Source organism: Carcharodon carcharias, chromosome 10, assembly GCF_017639515.1.
Source record: "Carcharodon carcharias isolate sCarCar2 chromosome 10, sCarCar2.pri, whole genome shotgun sequence".
Taxonomy (NCBI): domain Eukaryota; kingdom Metazoa; phylum Chordata; class Chondrichthyes; order Lamniformes; family Lamnidae; genus Carcharodon; species Carcharodon carcharias.
Genome location: NC_054476.1, coordinates 1,340,288 through 1,353,291, shown reverse-complemented (window position 1 = coordinate 1,353,291; position 13,004 = coordinate 1,340,288). Strand labels below are relative to the sequence as shown.

General features: G+C 43.8%; 1 protein-coding gene across 2 annotated transcripts; it reads right to left on the bottom strand.

The window, feature by feature from the left end:
• Positions 1 to 255: 255 nt before the first annotated feature.
• Positions 256 to 12,955, bottom strand: ndufs3 (NADH:ubiquinone oxidoreductase core subunit S3). 2 transcript variants are annotated; one of them, XM_041196795.1, is made up of 7 exons: positions 12,840 to 12,955; positions 7,075 to 7,137; positions 4,407 to 4,504; positions 3,695 to 3,844; positions 2,491 to 2,616; positions 831 to 950; positions 256 to 552 (listed from the first exon to the last, which is right to left on the bottom strand). In XM_041196795.1, the coding sequence occupies exons 1-7, from the start codon at positions 12,898 to 12,900 to the stop codon at positions 385 to 387; spliced, it is 786 nt and encodes a 261-aa protein (XP_041052729.1). In that variant the 5' UTR covers positions 12,901 to 12,955; the 3' UTR covers positions 256 to 384. The 2 variants fall into 2 exon arrangements, with proteins under 2 accessions (XP_041052729.1, XP_041052728.1); XM_041196794.1 differs by lacking the exon at positions 3,695 to 3,844.
• Positions 12,956 to 13,004: the final 49 nt, after the last annotated feature.

Here is a 13,004-nt window from a genome sequence, read left to right as displayed (position 1 = left end):
GAACCATCCTTCCCTCCCTCCATCTATCTGAAGTTTGAAAATTTGGAAGCACCGGCTTTTCTCATTTGCTTCTACATGGGCCACAATCCATCATCAGGGAGCAGCTATGTCCAGCCCTCAAGCCAAAGGAACTTTCTAAAGCAAACAAGGAACTTCATGGACTACGTCTCCACCTCACTGTCGTCCAGATTCCAAGTTAAACCTGTTCGCTCTTGGCACAGAGACAGTTAATGCAATTAAAACGGCAACAAAAAATAACCTTATAAGAGTAATTTATTTACATAAGCTTCACACAAACCATTAGGTTGTACAGAAAACAGCTATTTTAGGTCCGCATTAAAATTGACATTAGTCAAGATCTTCCCAAAGGACTCAGCTGTCTCTTCATTTAGTCTCAGCTTTTTTCTCTCCTGCCTCAAGTTTGGGCAGTTCAGTTGGCTCACGATGCGCTGGGAAAGCTTCCCATGGACTGTTGAGGTCAAATTTGCGGAATTCCTGGGCAAGTTCAACAGGTTCAGCTACAACACGTTTTACCTCATCATCATAACGTACCTGGAAGGAAGAGGAATAGTGAGCCAAAAATATGACCATGGATGTAATACTTAAATGGGATGGGACATTCAACTCCAGGAATTTTTTGCAATTATTTCAGGCTAACTGTCAATAGCTGATGTTCTTTTGTTAAAAGAGATTTTCACTCCAAAACTTACAAAGTTGATTGGGTGACTTGGGGGGGAAGGTGCGGGTGGTGTTGAGTAGAAGAGCAGGACATGGAGGAAAAGAGAAAAAAATAGATGTACAGCATCAAAAAATACAAGATTATTTTATACCTCTACATAGCCAGAGAGTGGGAAGTCTTTGCGAAAAGGATGACCTTCAAATCCATAGTCTGTGAGGATTCGTCTTAGATCTGGATGGTCAGCAAAGAATACACCAAACATATCCCAAATCTGGAAGAACAGAAGTTCAAAGTAACATCCGAGGCTTCCTTAAGAACTTGAAATTAAAAAAGATTGACATGCATCAAAATGTCTGTATACCTACCAACAGGTACTTGCATTTTATGTATGATATTACAGATTGTGGTAAATTTTAAACAAGTTATTAAAAGAGCATTTGTAAGAGGGATAGACTAGATTTTTCTTAAAAGTGCCAAGACTGAAATAAATGAAGTAACTTGTAAAACAATACATTATATCTCAGTTTCACATAACATCCAATACTTCATGGAATTAGAGAGCACAGTACAACAGTTTCAAATCACATTACTGTTCATCACATGGATAATGTTGTGAATTAAGCCCCTTATAGCACACAATAATCAGTGTTTGACTACACTGTGAAAGCCTCACATTCTTGATTTCAATGGACAAAGATCAGGAAACATGAACGGGGTGGTTTGGCTCATCAAGTCTGTTCCTTCCATAGACAACATACATTGACTCAATCTTGGGCTCCACTAAACCTCAAAATATTTAACAGGTCTGGCAGCATCGGCGGAGAAGAAAAGAGTTGACGTTTCGAGTAACGTTTCTTTTCTTCTTCGCCGATGCTGCCAGACCTGCTGAGTTTTTCCAGGTAATTCTGTTTTTGTTTTGCATTTCCAGCATCCGCAGTTTTTTTGTTTTTATCTCAAAATATTTAACTATTTCCATGATCCAACTCTGACCTGTTGGAATTCACAGACAACTGTTTGCTCCCCCCCCAAGTCCATCAGCATAAAGGTAACTCAATTATCCTCATCACTATATATACTTCACTAAGTATACAATAAAGAAAGGTAATATATGACAGAAACAATGAAGAGTCCCAAATATAACATGCCGTATCTTTGTCTTTCACATGTTACAAACTCAATAGCTCTTTGCAGTTTTTTTCTTCCATCCCGAATCCTGCTCACAACCAGATTCAATGTCTACTTTTAAGATGGAGTTAAATTTAGAGCATAAACTGCTTTTGCTAAGATTCTGTTGCACATATTAATAACACCACTGTACTTTGTCATTCCCTGCCCACCCTTTGATCTCCAATGCTGAAAATTCCCTTGACCTTGGTTTAATTATTTTCCACTCTTTAACCAAGACTGCACTTGGTCTTGGCTTCCTTGAAGATTCGACAGCACCTTCCAAACCCACAACCACTACTATCTAGGAGGGCAGGGGCTGCAGATGAATGGGAACACCGCCATCTGCAAGTTCCTCTCCAAGCCACTCACCATCCTGACTTGGAAATATATCACCGTTCCTTCACTGTCGCTGGGTCAAAATCTTGGAACTCCCTCCCTAGCAGCACTGTGGGTGTACCTACACCACATGGACGGCAGCAGCTCAAGAAGGCAGCTCACCACCACTTTCTCAAGGGCAATTAGGGATGGGCAATAAATGCTGGCCCAGCCAGCGAAGCCCACATCCCGTGAATGAATGATTAAAAAAAAGATTAACTAGCAATAAAAGACTTCTCATAATATTTCCCCCAATTACTTCAGCTCACCTCTCTCTCATACCAGTTTGCAGCCTGAAATACAGATACCAAGGAATCCAGTGGTGTCAACTCATCAGTGTAAGTCTTCACACGGATACGAGAGTTAAACTGCAGTGAAAGCAGGTTATACACAATCTGTTGGAAAAGTAACAGAAAAGGACTTAAAATAAATTTCAATTGCAACATCAGCACAGTGGGAACCTAGACACCAATCAAGGTGAGGCTCTTTCAAATTTATCCATGTTTCCAAAATTCCTCTGTCGGTAATTGCTCCTTTTTTGATTTAAACAAAAGCATGGGGAACAGTAGTTGCCTGGTGCATTCTCTATGTCAACGCCGTGGTCAATTAGAGTTGGCTTGCCCACCAATCAGCAGTCTTTTCTCGTGCAGTATAAATCGTGGTCCCTTTTGAAATTTGGCATTCTTGCTTCTGTCCTGATGAGTGCAAGACGAAAAACTAGGACAGCAAGTATCTTTTTTCAGCAAGATTCAAGTTCTGCACTACCAAGCGACGAACAGCATTCTAGTTAGTAATCTAATAATCACAGAATCACAGACTGCAGAAGAGGCCCTTCGACTCATCGAGTCTGCACCGACACCTGAGAAACAACTGACCTACCTACCTACCTAATCCCATTTAGCAGCAGTTGGTCCATAGCCTTGAATGTTATGATGTGCCAAGAGCTCATCCAGGTACTTTTTAAAGGATGTGAGGCAACCCGCCACCACCACCTTCCCAGGCAGTACATTCCAGACCATCACCACCCTCTGGGTAAAAAAGTTTTTCCTCACATCCCCCCTAGACCTCCTGCCCCTCACCTTGAACTTACGTCCCCAAATCTTACAATTTTTTTTACAGCACAAACAGTGAGATTGTTGTGGAAAAATCATGATGCCAATTCAAGGTGCATCTCAAATGAGAGTGAAAGATCTTAAGACTTAGAAACTTAATGTATTTGCCATCATTACATTTTAACAAATATATTATTGCTGCACCAAAATTGCTCTGCAAACCAGGAAATAATTCTTCCCCATAACATCTAACATTTAATATTTGTGAAGTATTTTCAAATTGCTCCCAAAAACATGCAGATTTTTAAAGCTGTGATGAATGTAATATTTTATACCAATTATAAAACCCACCTTCCAAACCCATGACCACCACCATCTAGAAGGTACTATTTCACTCTCCCCTGACCTCTTCCTCCATTACCTCAAATCTAAATGAACGAGAAGGGATATCCACTGCAGTCTCATCCGCAAGAGATTTGAACTGGGCATTGGTGTGGTCCCGCAGGAATGTCAGCACTGGTATTATGCCATCTGGATGGATAAAAATCTCCAACTCATTGAAACATGTCACCTGTTTAACAAAGATAAGGCAAAGGTGACCAAATACTCATGATGTTTTGACATATTGGATTGGTCGAAATAATAACAGCATTATAGAATATACTAACAAATCAAAAAAACTTTATGGTCAAAATTCTTTTTCCATTTCATTTTATTACTGTTACTTTCACCATAATTTATGCTGGCGTCACAGTGGCCAAAAAAGCCAAATTGAACGAATTAGGAACAAAGATTTGTACAGCTTTCCACATCCGATGTTTGCACAAAAGTGCTACAGTAAGGCATCTTAGGAAAAGTTGCTTGGATGAGACATCCTGCTTGGTATTTTAGGTGACGGTTGCCTCTTATTCAATAATCATTTTAGGAATGGCACAGTGCTAGATTCTAATACAGGTTTCAGAAGACTATTTATATTAGACCAATTGACACAAGGGAAGCGATTTCCTAGGAAAAGCCTCATTTCAGATTCACCAAACCAATACTTGACCAAACAATACACATATCTGACTGATTTATAAAACTCAGCAGCCCAATTTATGTCAAAGGACCAGTCAAATTGCTAACACCCGTACCTGCACCTGTTGGATGTATTTGGGAAGAATTTCAGCAACATATTCACCAAATGCAGAGAGTTGGTTGTGCTGCAGTTCATTCCTTGGTCGGACGGTAGCTGCAAGGTAAAGTGCAGCATTGCTAAGTAAATTTCATTCATCCATTTTCTACCTTATTACTCCCTATTAAGAAAGCTTGTAGACCTTGGTGCATTTTGCAGAGAATGTTAATATAAACAGATTGAAAAGGTTTATAAATGATTTAAGCATTAATAAATGGTGTAGCTACTTGGGAGGCAGAATATCCTGCAGTGTGTGGTCCACCTCCTGACTCCCCAAAGCCTGTCCATCACCCTCAAGACAAAGATCAGGCCCAGAATTTTTAGGATGGCGATCCAAGGAGTTAGAGGAGAACATATCCCCACCGGTACTGCTTGCCTCGCAGCTACTTCACCCTCCAACAAGCTTTAAATGGTTGAGGATGGGACTTCTGCCCCTCACTCTGGAAGAGGTCCCACCTCAGGGAGCTGCCAGCCAATCATCCCTGCAGCACCAGAAGCTGCAGTGGATATGACTGGGACTGCAAGCAGTCCCCAAAGCCTGGGAGTCCAGGACCAAGTAAGTTTTAGGGGTCTCAGGACAGGGTGGGGAGGTGAACCCCAGGGGAATGGGCAGAAGTGAGTGCTGTTATTGGTGGAGAGGGCAGGGATGGAAGGGAGAACCTGTGAGGGCCAGCCCCTTTGGGGGCAGGAGGCTACTGAAGGTGCACCCTCCCTCCCCTTTCCCACCCGAGGCCTGAACAGGGTTACATTTCAGGCTCTTCCCACCCACTCCTCCCGCCAGCCTGAAAATTGAGACTGGGCGGGAAATGGCTCTTAAGTGGTCAATAATTGGGGCAAGGGCAGGTGGGCTGGCTGTAGGCCTCGCCTGTTCCAGCGTAAAACCGCAAAGAGATTGGGGCAGACGGGAGCCTGGTGTGAAGGCCATCCGAGAAATTTTACAGCCACCCCCAACTACAAACCCGCTACCAAGGGAACATAAAATTCTGTCCCAGACGAGTGCTAGAATATTCTTCACACTAGAATGGGTGCAGCACCAACACCACTAAGGAAGTTTGACACTATCTGGAACAAAACACTGCTTTTGATTGGCAGCCCTCCACAATCTTAAATATCCACCTCCTCCATTACCAGAGTAACCTGTCTGTAGTGTGTACTATCTACAAGATGCACAGCAGCAAGTCGCCAAGTGTTAACCCACAGCACCTGTTAAACCTGTGACCTCCCCCACCCCACAACCTAGAATAACACAGAAGAACATTACCTCCAAGTTCTCCTCTAAGGTACACAGCATCCTGACTTGGACACATCATCACTCCTTTATTGTCACAGGGTCAAAATACTGGAACACTCTGCCTAAGAAAGGCTACAGAGTACCTGCACATCAACTGCAGAGTGCAAGGTGACACCTTCCCAGAATCAATTTAGGATTGGCAATAAGTGCCAGCCTTGCCAGCAATGCCCTCATGCTGAAGAATGATATAATAAACTCCCAAGTTAGATATTTCACAGGTCAGATTAAGGTCAATTACCATCAATTCTACATCAAGAACATGGGTTAACTACAATTTCAAAAAGTACCCTTTATTACACTCCACATCAGCTGTCCCTGTGGTTTCTCTGAAGAATGAAACCTTTCCCATTTGGTGTTGCTATGGTCCTCTGGCAGCCATCCATCTTGTGAGATGATGGTTTGTGTACTTTGGTGTTAAGCTCTGTGTTCAATAGAAATGGAGTAGCCCAAACATTCTTGGCCCCCTGTCTACCTCTCCATTCTTAATGTCTTATCAAGTACATTGTTACAGTTAAGAGAAACAGGTGATGAGTATTGGCTTTGAGCACATATAAATAGGGGACAGCTGGCTCACTGGGTTGAGCAGGAGTAGAGCTGTGAGATTGAACAAGTCAATAAAGAAAAGCTCTGTGCCTTAGTTTCTGCTTCACCAATTAGCTTTGATCTATTAACATCCATCTGGGCCAAAACAATATCACGTTTGGTACCAGCTTTGTGCAAGGGTTGCCAAAAAGATAGCACAGTTGGGTATTAGTCTGCCTTTGAGCTCCACTCTAGATTTTTTGTCAGGATTTATGCCTTTAGCCTTCAATTCTCCAGAGGTATTCACAAGGCAGTGCAGCTTTTCACCCATAGCTAGGAGTTTGGTCCATGAGTGCCAGCGCCTGTCCACATGCCAGTGGGCCTGCACACTGCATGTCTGGGGTCAAACCTCCTCAGAGTTCCTCTGAAGCTTTAGTTTGGTGGCACAAGAGACACAGTTTGAATGTTGCCACAGGCAGGCACAGCTGAGGAACTGCCAATGGAGAGGCTATGTACTGACAGGGAGTGACTTGAACATTGGATTCTCTTTTTCACATTGCTGGTAGCTAGCGGTGTGGGATGAAAATGAGAAGCACATTAGCACATAATAAGTGAGAAGCATGCTAACTCTCTTCACCCACACACTAGACACATCATATTCCCCTGTCGGACATACTATTCATTACTAACATCTGTCTTTGCCTTTTTCGATTACAGAAACATAACCACCACCTTCACTTTAAAGGTTCTAATATTTGCAGAAGGAAACCAGTGTCATAAATAGCATATTAAACACAGCGTGGCATTTACTTACGTCGAGTCTCAGAAGAAGATCCCTCAAACCTAGTGTGTGATGCTAAAACACTGCGGCCAGGAGCTATAATGAAAACACAAAGAGCAAGATTTTTTACACCTCAAATACATAAATAAAATAAAACAATTCAAGATAGTGAACCATTGTTGTTCCTAACCCTAAATATTATAGATTTCAGGGTTTATGGAGAGATCATGACATGAATCAAAACTGGTTAACTGGTTTGACAAAGTAAAACTACGGTAATTCTAAAAAAGTTAAAAAATCTACAATTAATGGAATCTGAATTCCATTGAAAGCCTAAATAAATAGCAAGTCCAACAGCAAAGAGGCACAACATTTTGAGGATGTACATTTTTCCAGAAGTGAAATATGAACATACGAATTAGGAGCATGAGTAAACCACTCAGCCCCTCGAGCCTGCTCCACCATTCAATAAGATCATGGCTCATCTGAATGTAACCTCAATCCCAAATTCCTGCCCACCTCAGATAACCCCTTGTTTATCAAGAATCTATCTAGCTCTGCCTTAAAAATATTCAAAGGCTTTGCTTCCACCTCCTTTTGAGGAAGAGTTCCAAAATCTCACGACCCTCAGAGAAAAAAATTCTCATATGTCTTCAATGGGCAACCCCTTATTTTGAAGCAATGACCCCTAGTTCTAGATTCCCCCACAAGAGGAAACATCCTTTCCACATCCACCCTGTCAAGGCTCCTCAGGACCTTATATATTTCAATCAAGTCACCTCTTATTCTTCTGAACTCCAGCAGATACAAGGCTAGCCTGTCCAACCTTTCCTCATAAGACAATCCTCCCATTCCAGATATTAGTCTAGTAAACCTTCTCTGAACTGCTTCCAATACATTTAAATCCTTCCTTAAATAATGAGACCAATACTGTACACAGTACTCCAGATGTGATATCACCAATGCCCCATATAAGGCAGAAAATCTTTACAGTGCAAGTGGCCATTTGGCCCATCGAGTCTACCCTGGCTCTCTGAAACAGCATTTTACCTAATCCCACTCCCCTGCCTTATCCCCGTGACCTTGCACATTCTCTTTTTTCAGGTAGCAATCCAATTCCCTTTTGAATACCTCAATCGAACCTGCCTCCACCACCCTCTCAGGAAGTTTGTTCCAGACTTCAACCACTCTCTGGGTGAAAACATTTTCCTCACATCACTTTTACTCATTTCGTTAATTATTTTTAACTGAGTTCTTGATGCTCTATCAAGTGGGGACAGTTTATAACTATTTACCCTGCCCATACCCCTCAGGATCTTGAATACCTCTATCAAGGCTCCTCTCAGCCTTCTTTTCTCCAAAGAAAACAGTCCCAACCTCTACGATCTATCCTCATAGATCCAGTTCTTAATCCTGGAATCATTCTTGTGAATCTCCTCTGTACTGTCTCCAATGCCTTCAAATCCTTCCTCAAGTATGGCGTCCAGAGCTGGACGCAGTACTCCAGATGAGGCCTAACTAGTGTCTTATACAAGTTCAACGTGACCTCCTTACACTTGTACTCAATGCCCCAATTAATAAAGCCTAAGATCTAAGATGCTATATGCTTTATTAACTGCTCTCTCAACATGCCCTGCCATCTTCAATGACTTATGTACATATACACCGAGGTCCCTCTGTTCCTGTACCACCTTTAGAATTTCTCCCTTTATTTTAAACTGTCTCTCCACATTCTTCCTGTCAAAATCAATCACCTCGCACTTCTCTGAATTGAACTTCTTCTGCCACTTGTCTGCCCAATCCACCAACATGTCTATGTCCTTTTGAAGTTCAAGACTATCCTCATCACAGTTGACAATGTTTCCAATCTTTGTATCACTTGCAAATTTTGAAATCATGCCCTGCACACCACAATCTAGGTCATTATTATATATCAGGGAGAGCAAGGGTCCCAATACTGACCCCTGGGGAACTCCACTACAAACCTTCCTCCAATCTGAAAAACAACCATTATCACTACTCTCTGTTTCCTGTCACTCAGCCAATTTCGTATCCAAGTGCCTACTTTCCTGTGTATTGCACAACTTAAGAATTTTGCTCATAAGTCTGTTGTGCGGCACTGTATCAATGCCTTTTGAACATCAATAAACACCACATTGACAGCGTTTCCTTTATCAACCTTCTCTGTTACCTCCTCAAAAAAACTCCAGCAAGTTAGTTAAACATGATATTCCCTTGATGAACTAATGCTGGCTTTCCTTAATTATCCTGCACTTGTCTAAGTGATTACTGATTTTATCCCATATTATAGTTTTCAGAAGTTTCCCTACCACTGAAGTCAAATTGACTGGTGTGTAGTTGCCGGCTTTATCCTTGCAGCCCTTTTTGAACAAGGGCGTAACATTCGCAATTCACCAGTCCTCTGGCCTCACCCATGTCTAAGGAAGACTGGTACCTCTACAATTTCCACTCTCACTTCCCTCAGAACTCTTGGATGCATTTTATCTGGTCCTGGTACCTTATCTATTTTAAGTAAAGATATCCTTTCTAATACCCCCTCCTTCTCAATTGTAAATTCTTTAAGTGTACCAGTTACCTCCTCTCTCACCTCGGCCTGGGTAGTCCTTTGTAAAGACAGATGCAAAGTGCTCATTTAATACTTCCACTACTTCTCCTGCCTCCACATGCAAGTCCTCTTTTTTATCCCTAGTCAGTCCTATTCTTTCTGTTTACCACCCTTTTATATTTACATGCTTATGGAAGACCTTGGGGTTCCCTTTTATGTTTACTGCCAGTCTTTTTTCATGCTCTCTCCTTGCTTTTCTTATCAGTTTTTTCACTTCCTCTCTGGTCCTTCAATATTCAGCCTGACTCTCCATTGTATTTTCTACCTGACATCTGCTGTATGCGCACTTCTTCCTTTTCATCTTTACCTCTATCTGCCTGGTCATCCAGGGCACTCTGGATTTATTTGTCCTACCTTTCCCCTTCAAAGGAATATACCTTGACACTGTCAGAAATACCTTTTCTTTGAAGGTGACTCATTGTTCAGCCACCATCTTTTCTGCTAACATTTGATTCCACCTCACTTGATTCAGATGCATTCCCATCCCATCGAAGTTGGCTTGCCCCAATTAATTATCCCTGCTCTGGACTGTTCCTTGTCCCTTTTCTATAGCCAACCTAAACCTTATGATACAATGGTTACTGTCCCCTAAATGCTCTCCCACTGATATATGATCCACTTGGGCCAACTCAGAACCAGGTCCAACTGTGATTCTCCCCCCACCCCCCCCACCCCCCTCAACCCCGCTCATTGCACTGGAAACATACTGCTACAGAAAATAATCTTGAACACATTCCAGAAACTTGCGCCCTCTTGTCCCTTTGTACTAATCTTATCCCAATCTATATTTGGATAATTGAAATCCCTCATTATAATTACTCAATGCGTTCATAAATAGCATACTTATTCATAAACGGCATTTGATGGAATTTAAATTCAATTGTTTAAAATATCAGGAACTAAAGGCTAGTCTCAGTAAAACTGACTATGAAACTGAGTAAAAGGAAATCTGTCATCCTTACCTGGTCTGGCCTACATGTGACTCCAGACCCACAGCAATATAGCTGACTCTTAAATGCCCCATAAAATGGCCTAGCAAGCCACTCAGTTCTATAAAAACTGTGACAAATCCTACAGAAAAAAGGAATGAAACCAGACAGACCACCCAGCATCAACCTACGCACCAGAAGTGACAACGGCAATCACAGCCGTGACGACACTGCAAAGTCCTCCTTACTAACATCTCGGGAATTGTGCCAAAATTGGAAGAGCTGTCCCATAAACTAGTCAAGCAACAGTCTGACATAGTCATTCTCACAGAATCACACCTCACAATGTCCCAGACGCCACCATCACCATCCCTGGGACCATGGCTGTATTGATTGGAGTAACCATGAGGTCCGTCTTCACATTGAGGATACCTGTCCCACCCACCAGAAAAGATAGCATTGTGGTATACAGTTAGAAGGGAGTTGCCCTGGGGCCCTCAACCCTGGACCCCATGAAGTCTCATGGCATCAGGTCAAACATGGGCAAGGAAACCTCCTGCTGATTATCACATACCGTCCTCCCTCAGCTGATGAATCAGTGCTCCTCCAGGTTGAACGCCACTTGGAAGAAGCACTGAGGGTGTCAAGGGCACAGAATGTACTCTGGGTGGGGGACCTCAATGTCCATCACCAAGAGTGGCTCAGTAGCACTATTACTGACGAGCTGGCCAAGTCCTAAAGGACATAGCTGCTAGACTGGGTCTGTGGCAGGTGGTGAGGGAGGTCATCTGTCCATGACTGTATTGGTTGGAGTGACCATGAGGTCCGTCTTCATCGTGTTGTGCGCTACTATCACTGTGCTAAATGGGATATATTTGGTAACATCTAGTAACTCAAAACTGGGCAACCATGAGGCGCTGTGGACCATCAACAGCAGAAGAATTGTACTCGAACACAATCTTTAACCTCATAGTCTGGCATATCCCTCACTTTACCATTACCATTAAGCCAGGGGATCAACCCTGGTTCAATGAAGCGTGCAGGAGGGCATGTCAGGACAAGCACCAGGCATACCTAAAAACGAGATGTCAACCTGATGAAGCTATATAAAACAGGGCTACTTGCATGCTAAAAAGCATAAGCAGAAAGTGAAAGACAGAGCTAAGCGATCCCACAACCAACGAATCAGATTAAGCTCTGCAGTCCTGTCACATCCAGTCATGAATGCTGGTGACAATTAAACAACTTATTGGAGGAGGTGGCTCAACAAATATCCCCATCCTCAATGATGGGGAGCCCAGCACATCAGTGCAAAAGGTAAGGCTGAAGCATTTGTTACAACCGTCAGCCAAAAGTGCCAAGTGGATGATCCATCTCAGCCTCATTCGGAGGTCCCCAGCATCACAGATGCCAGTCTTCAGCCAATTCAATTCACTCCACGTGATATCAAGAAACGGCTGAAGGCACTCAATAGTGCAAAGGCTATGGGCCCTGACAATATTCTGGCAATAGTACTGGAGACTTGTGCTCCAGAACTTGCCGGACCCCTAGCCAAGCTGTTCCAGTACAGCAACAACACTGGCATCTACCCGGCTATGTGGAAAATTGCCCAGGTATGTCCTGTACACAAAAAACAGGACAAATCCAGCCTGGCCAATGACCACCCCATCAATCTACTCTCGATCATTAGTAAAGTGATTGAAAGTATCGTCAACAATGCTATCAAGTGGCATTTGCTTAGCAATAACTTGCTCACTGACACCCAGTTTGAGTTCCACTAGGACAACTCAGCTCCTGACCTCATTACAGCCTTGGTTCAAACATCGACAAAAGAGCTGAACTCCCGAGGTGAGGTGAGAGTGACTGCCCTTGACAGCACGGCAGCATTTGAGTGAGTGTGGCATCAAGGAGCCCCAGCAAAACTGGAGTCAATGGGAATCGGGGGAAAACTCTCCACTATGGACAAACTCAAAGGGAGAGGGTTGGAGGCCAATCAGCGATACCCGCGACTCACATCCCCTCCCCCCGCCTCCGCCTCCGCCTCCACCTCCACCTCCACCGGCTCCGATACCCCCAAACCAACCCACATCCCTCCTCAGGATCGACCCTGTGGGAAGGTCACAGCGGCGGGGACACCGAGACCGACCCAGGGCCGGGAGCTCCCCCGCCTCCCGCCTCCCGCCTCCCGCCTCCGGTGTCGGTGCCGCCGCCGCCCCACCCGCTCCGGCTCCCGCCGCCCTCACCCAGGTTCCGGAAAGTTCTCTGGAATCCGGCTCGAGCCAGACTCATGAGTCTGGCCGCCATGGTAACGGAACAGGAAACAGTGTCGGCGGTGCGCTCGCCAATCCCGTCCCCCGGACCCGGTCCTCCCCATTTCCGGTCCCCCGGACCCGGTCCTCCCCCTTTCC

What these genes read in the sequence shown, in the direction of transcription:
- ndufs3 (XM_041196795.1), bottom strand. Translation starts at nt 12,900, where the DNA reads ATGGCGGCCAGACTCATGAGTCTGGCTCGAGCCGGATTCCAGAGAACT. An exon ending in ATCTTCTTCTGAGACTCGAC is followed by an intron (nt 4,505 to 7,074) that starts GTAAGTAAATGC and finishes TTTACCTTGCAG; the next exon opens with CTACCGTCCGACCAAGGAAT. An exon ending in CACTCTCTGGCTATGTAGAG is followed by an intron (nt 553 to 830) that starts GTATAAAATAAT and finishes TCTTCCTTCCAG; the next exon opens with GTACGTTATGATGATGAGGT.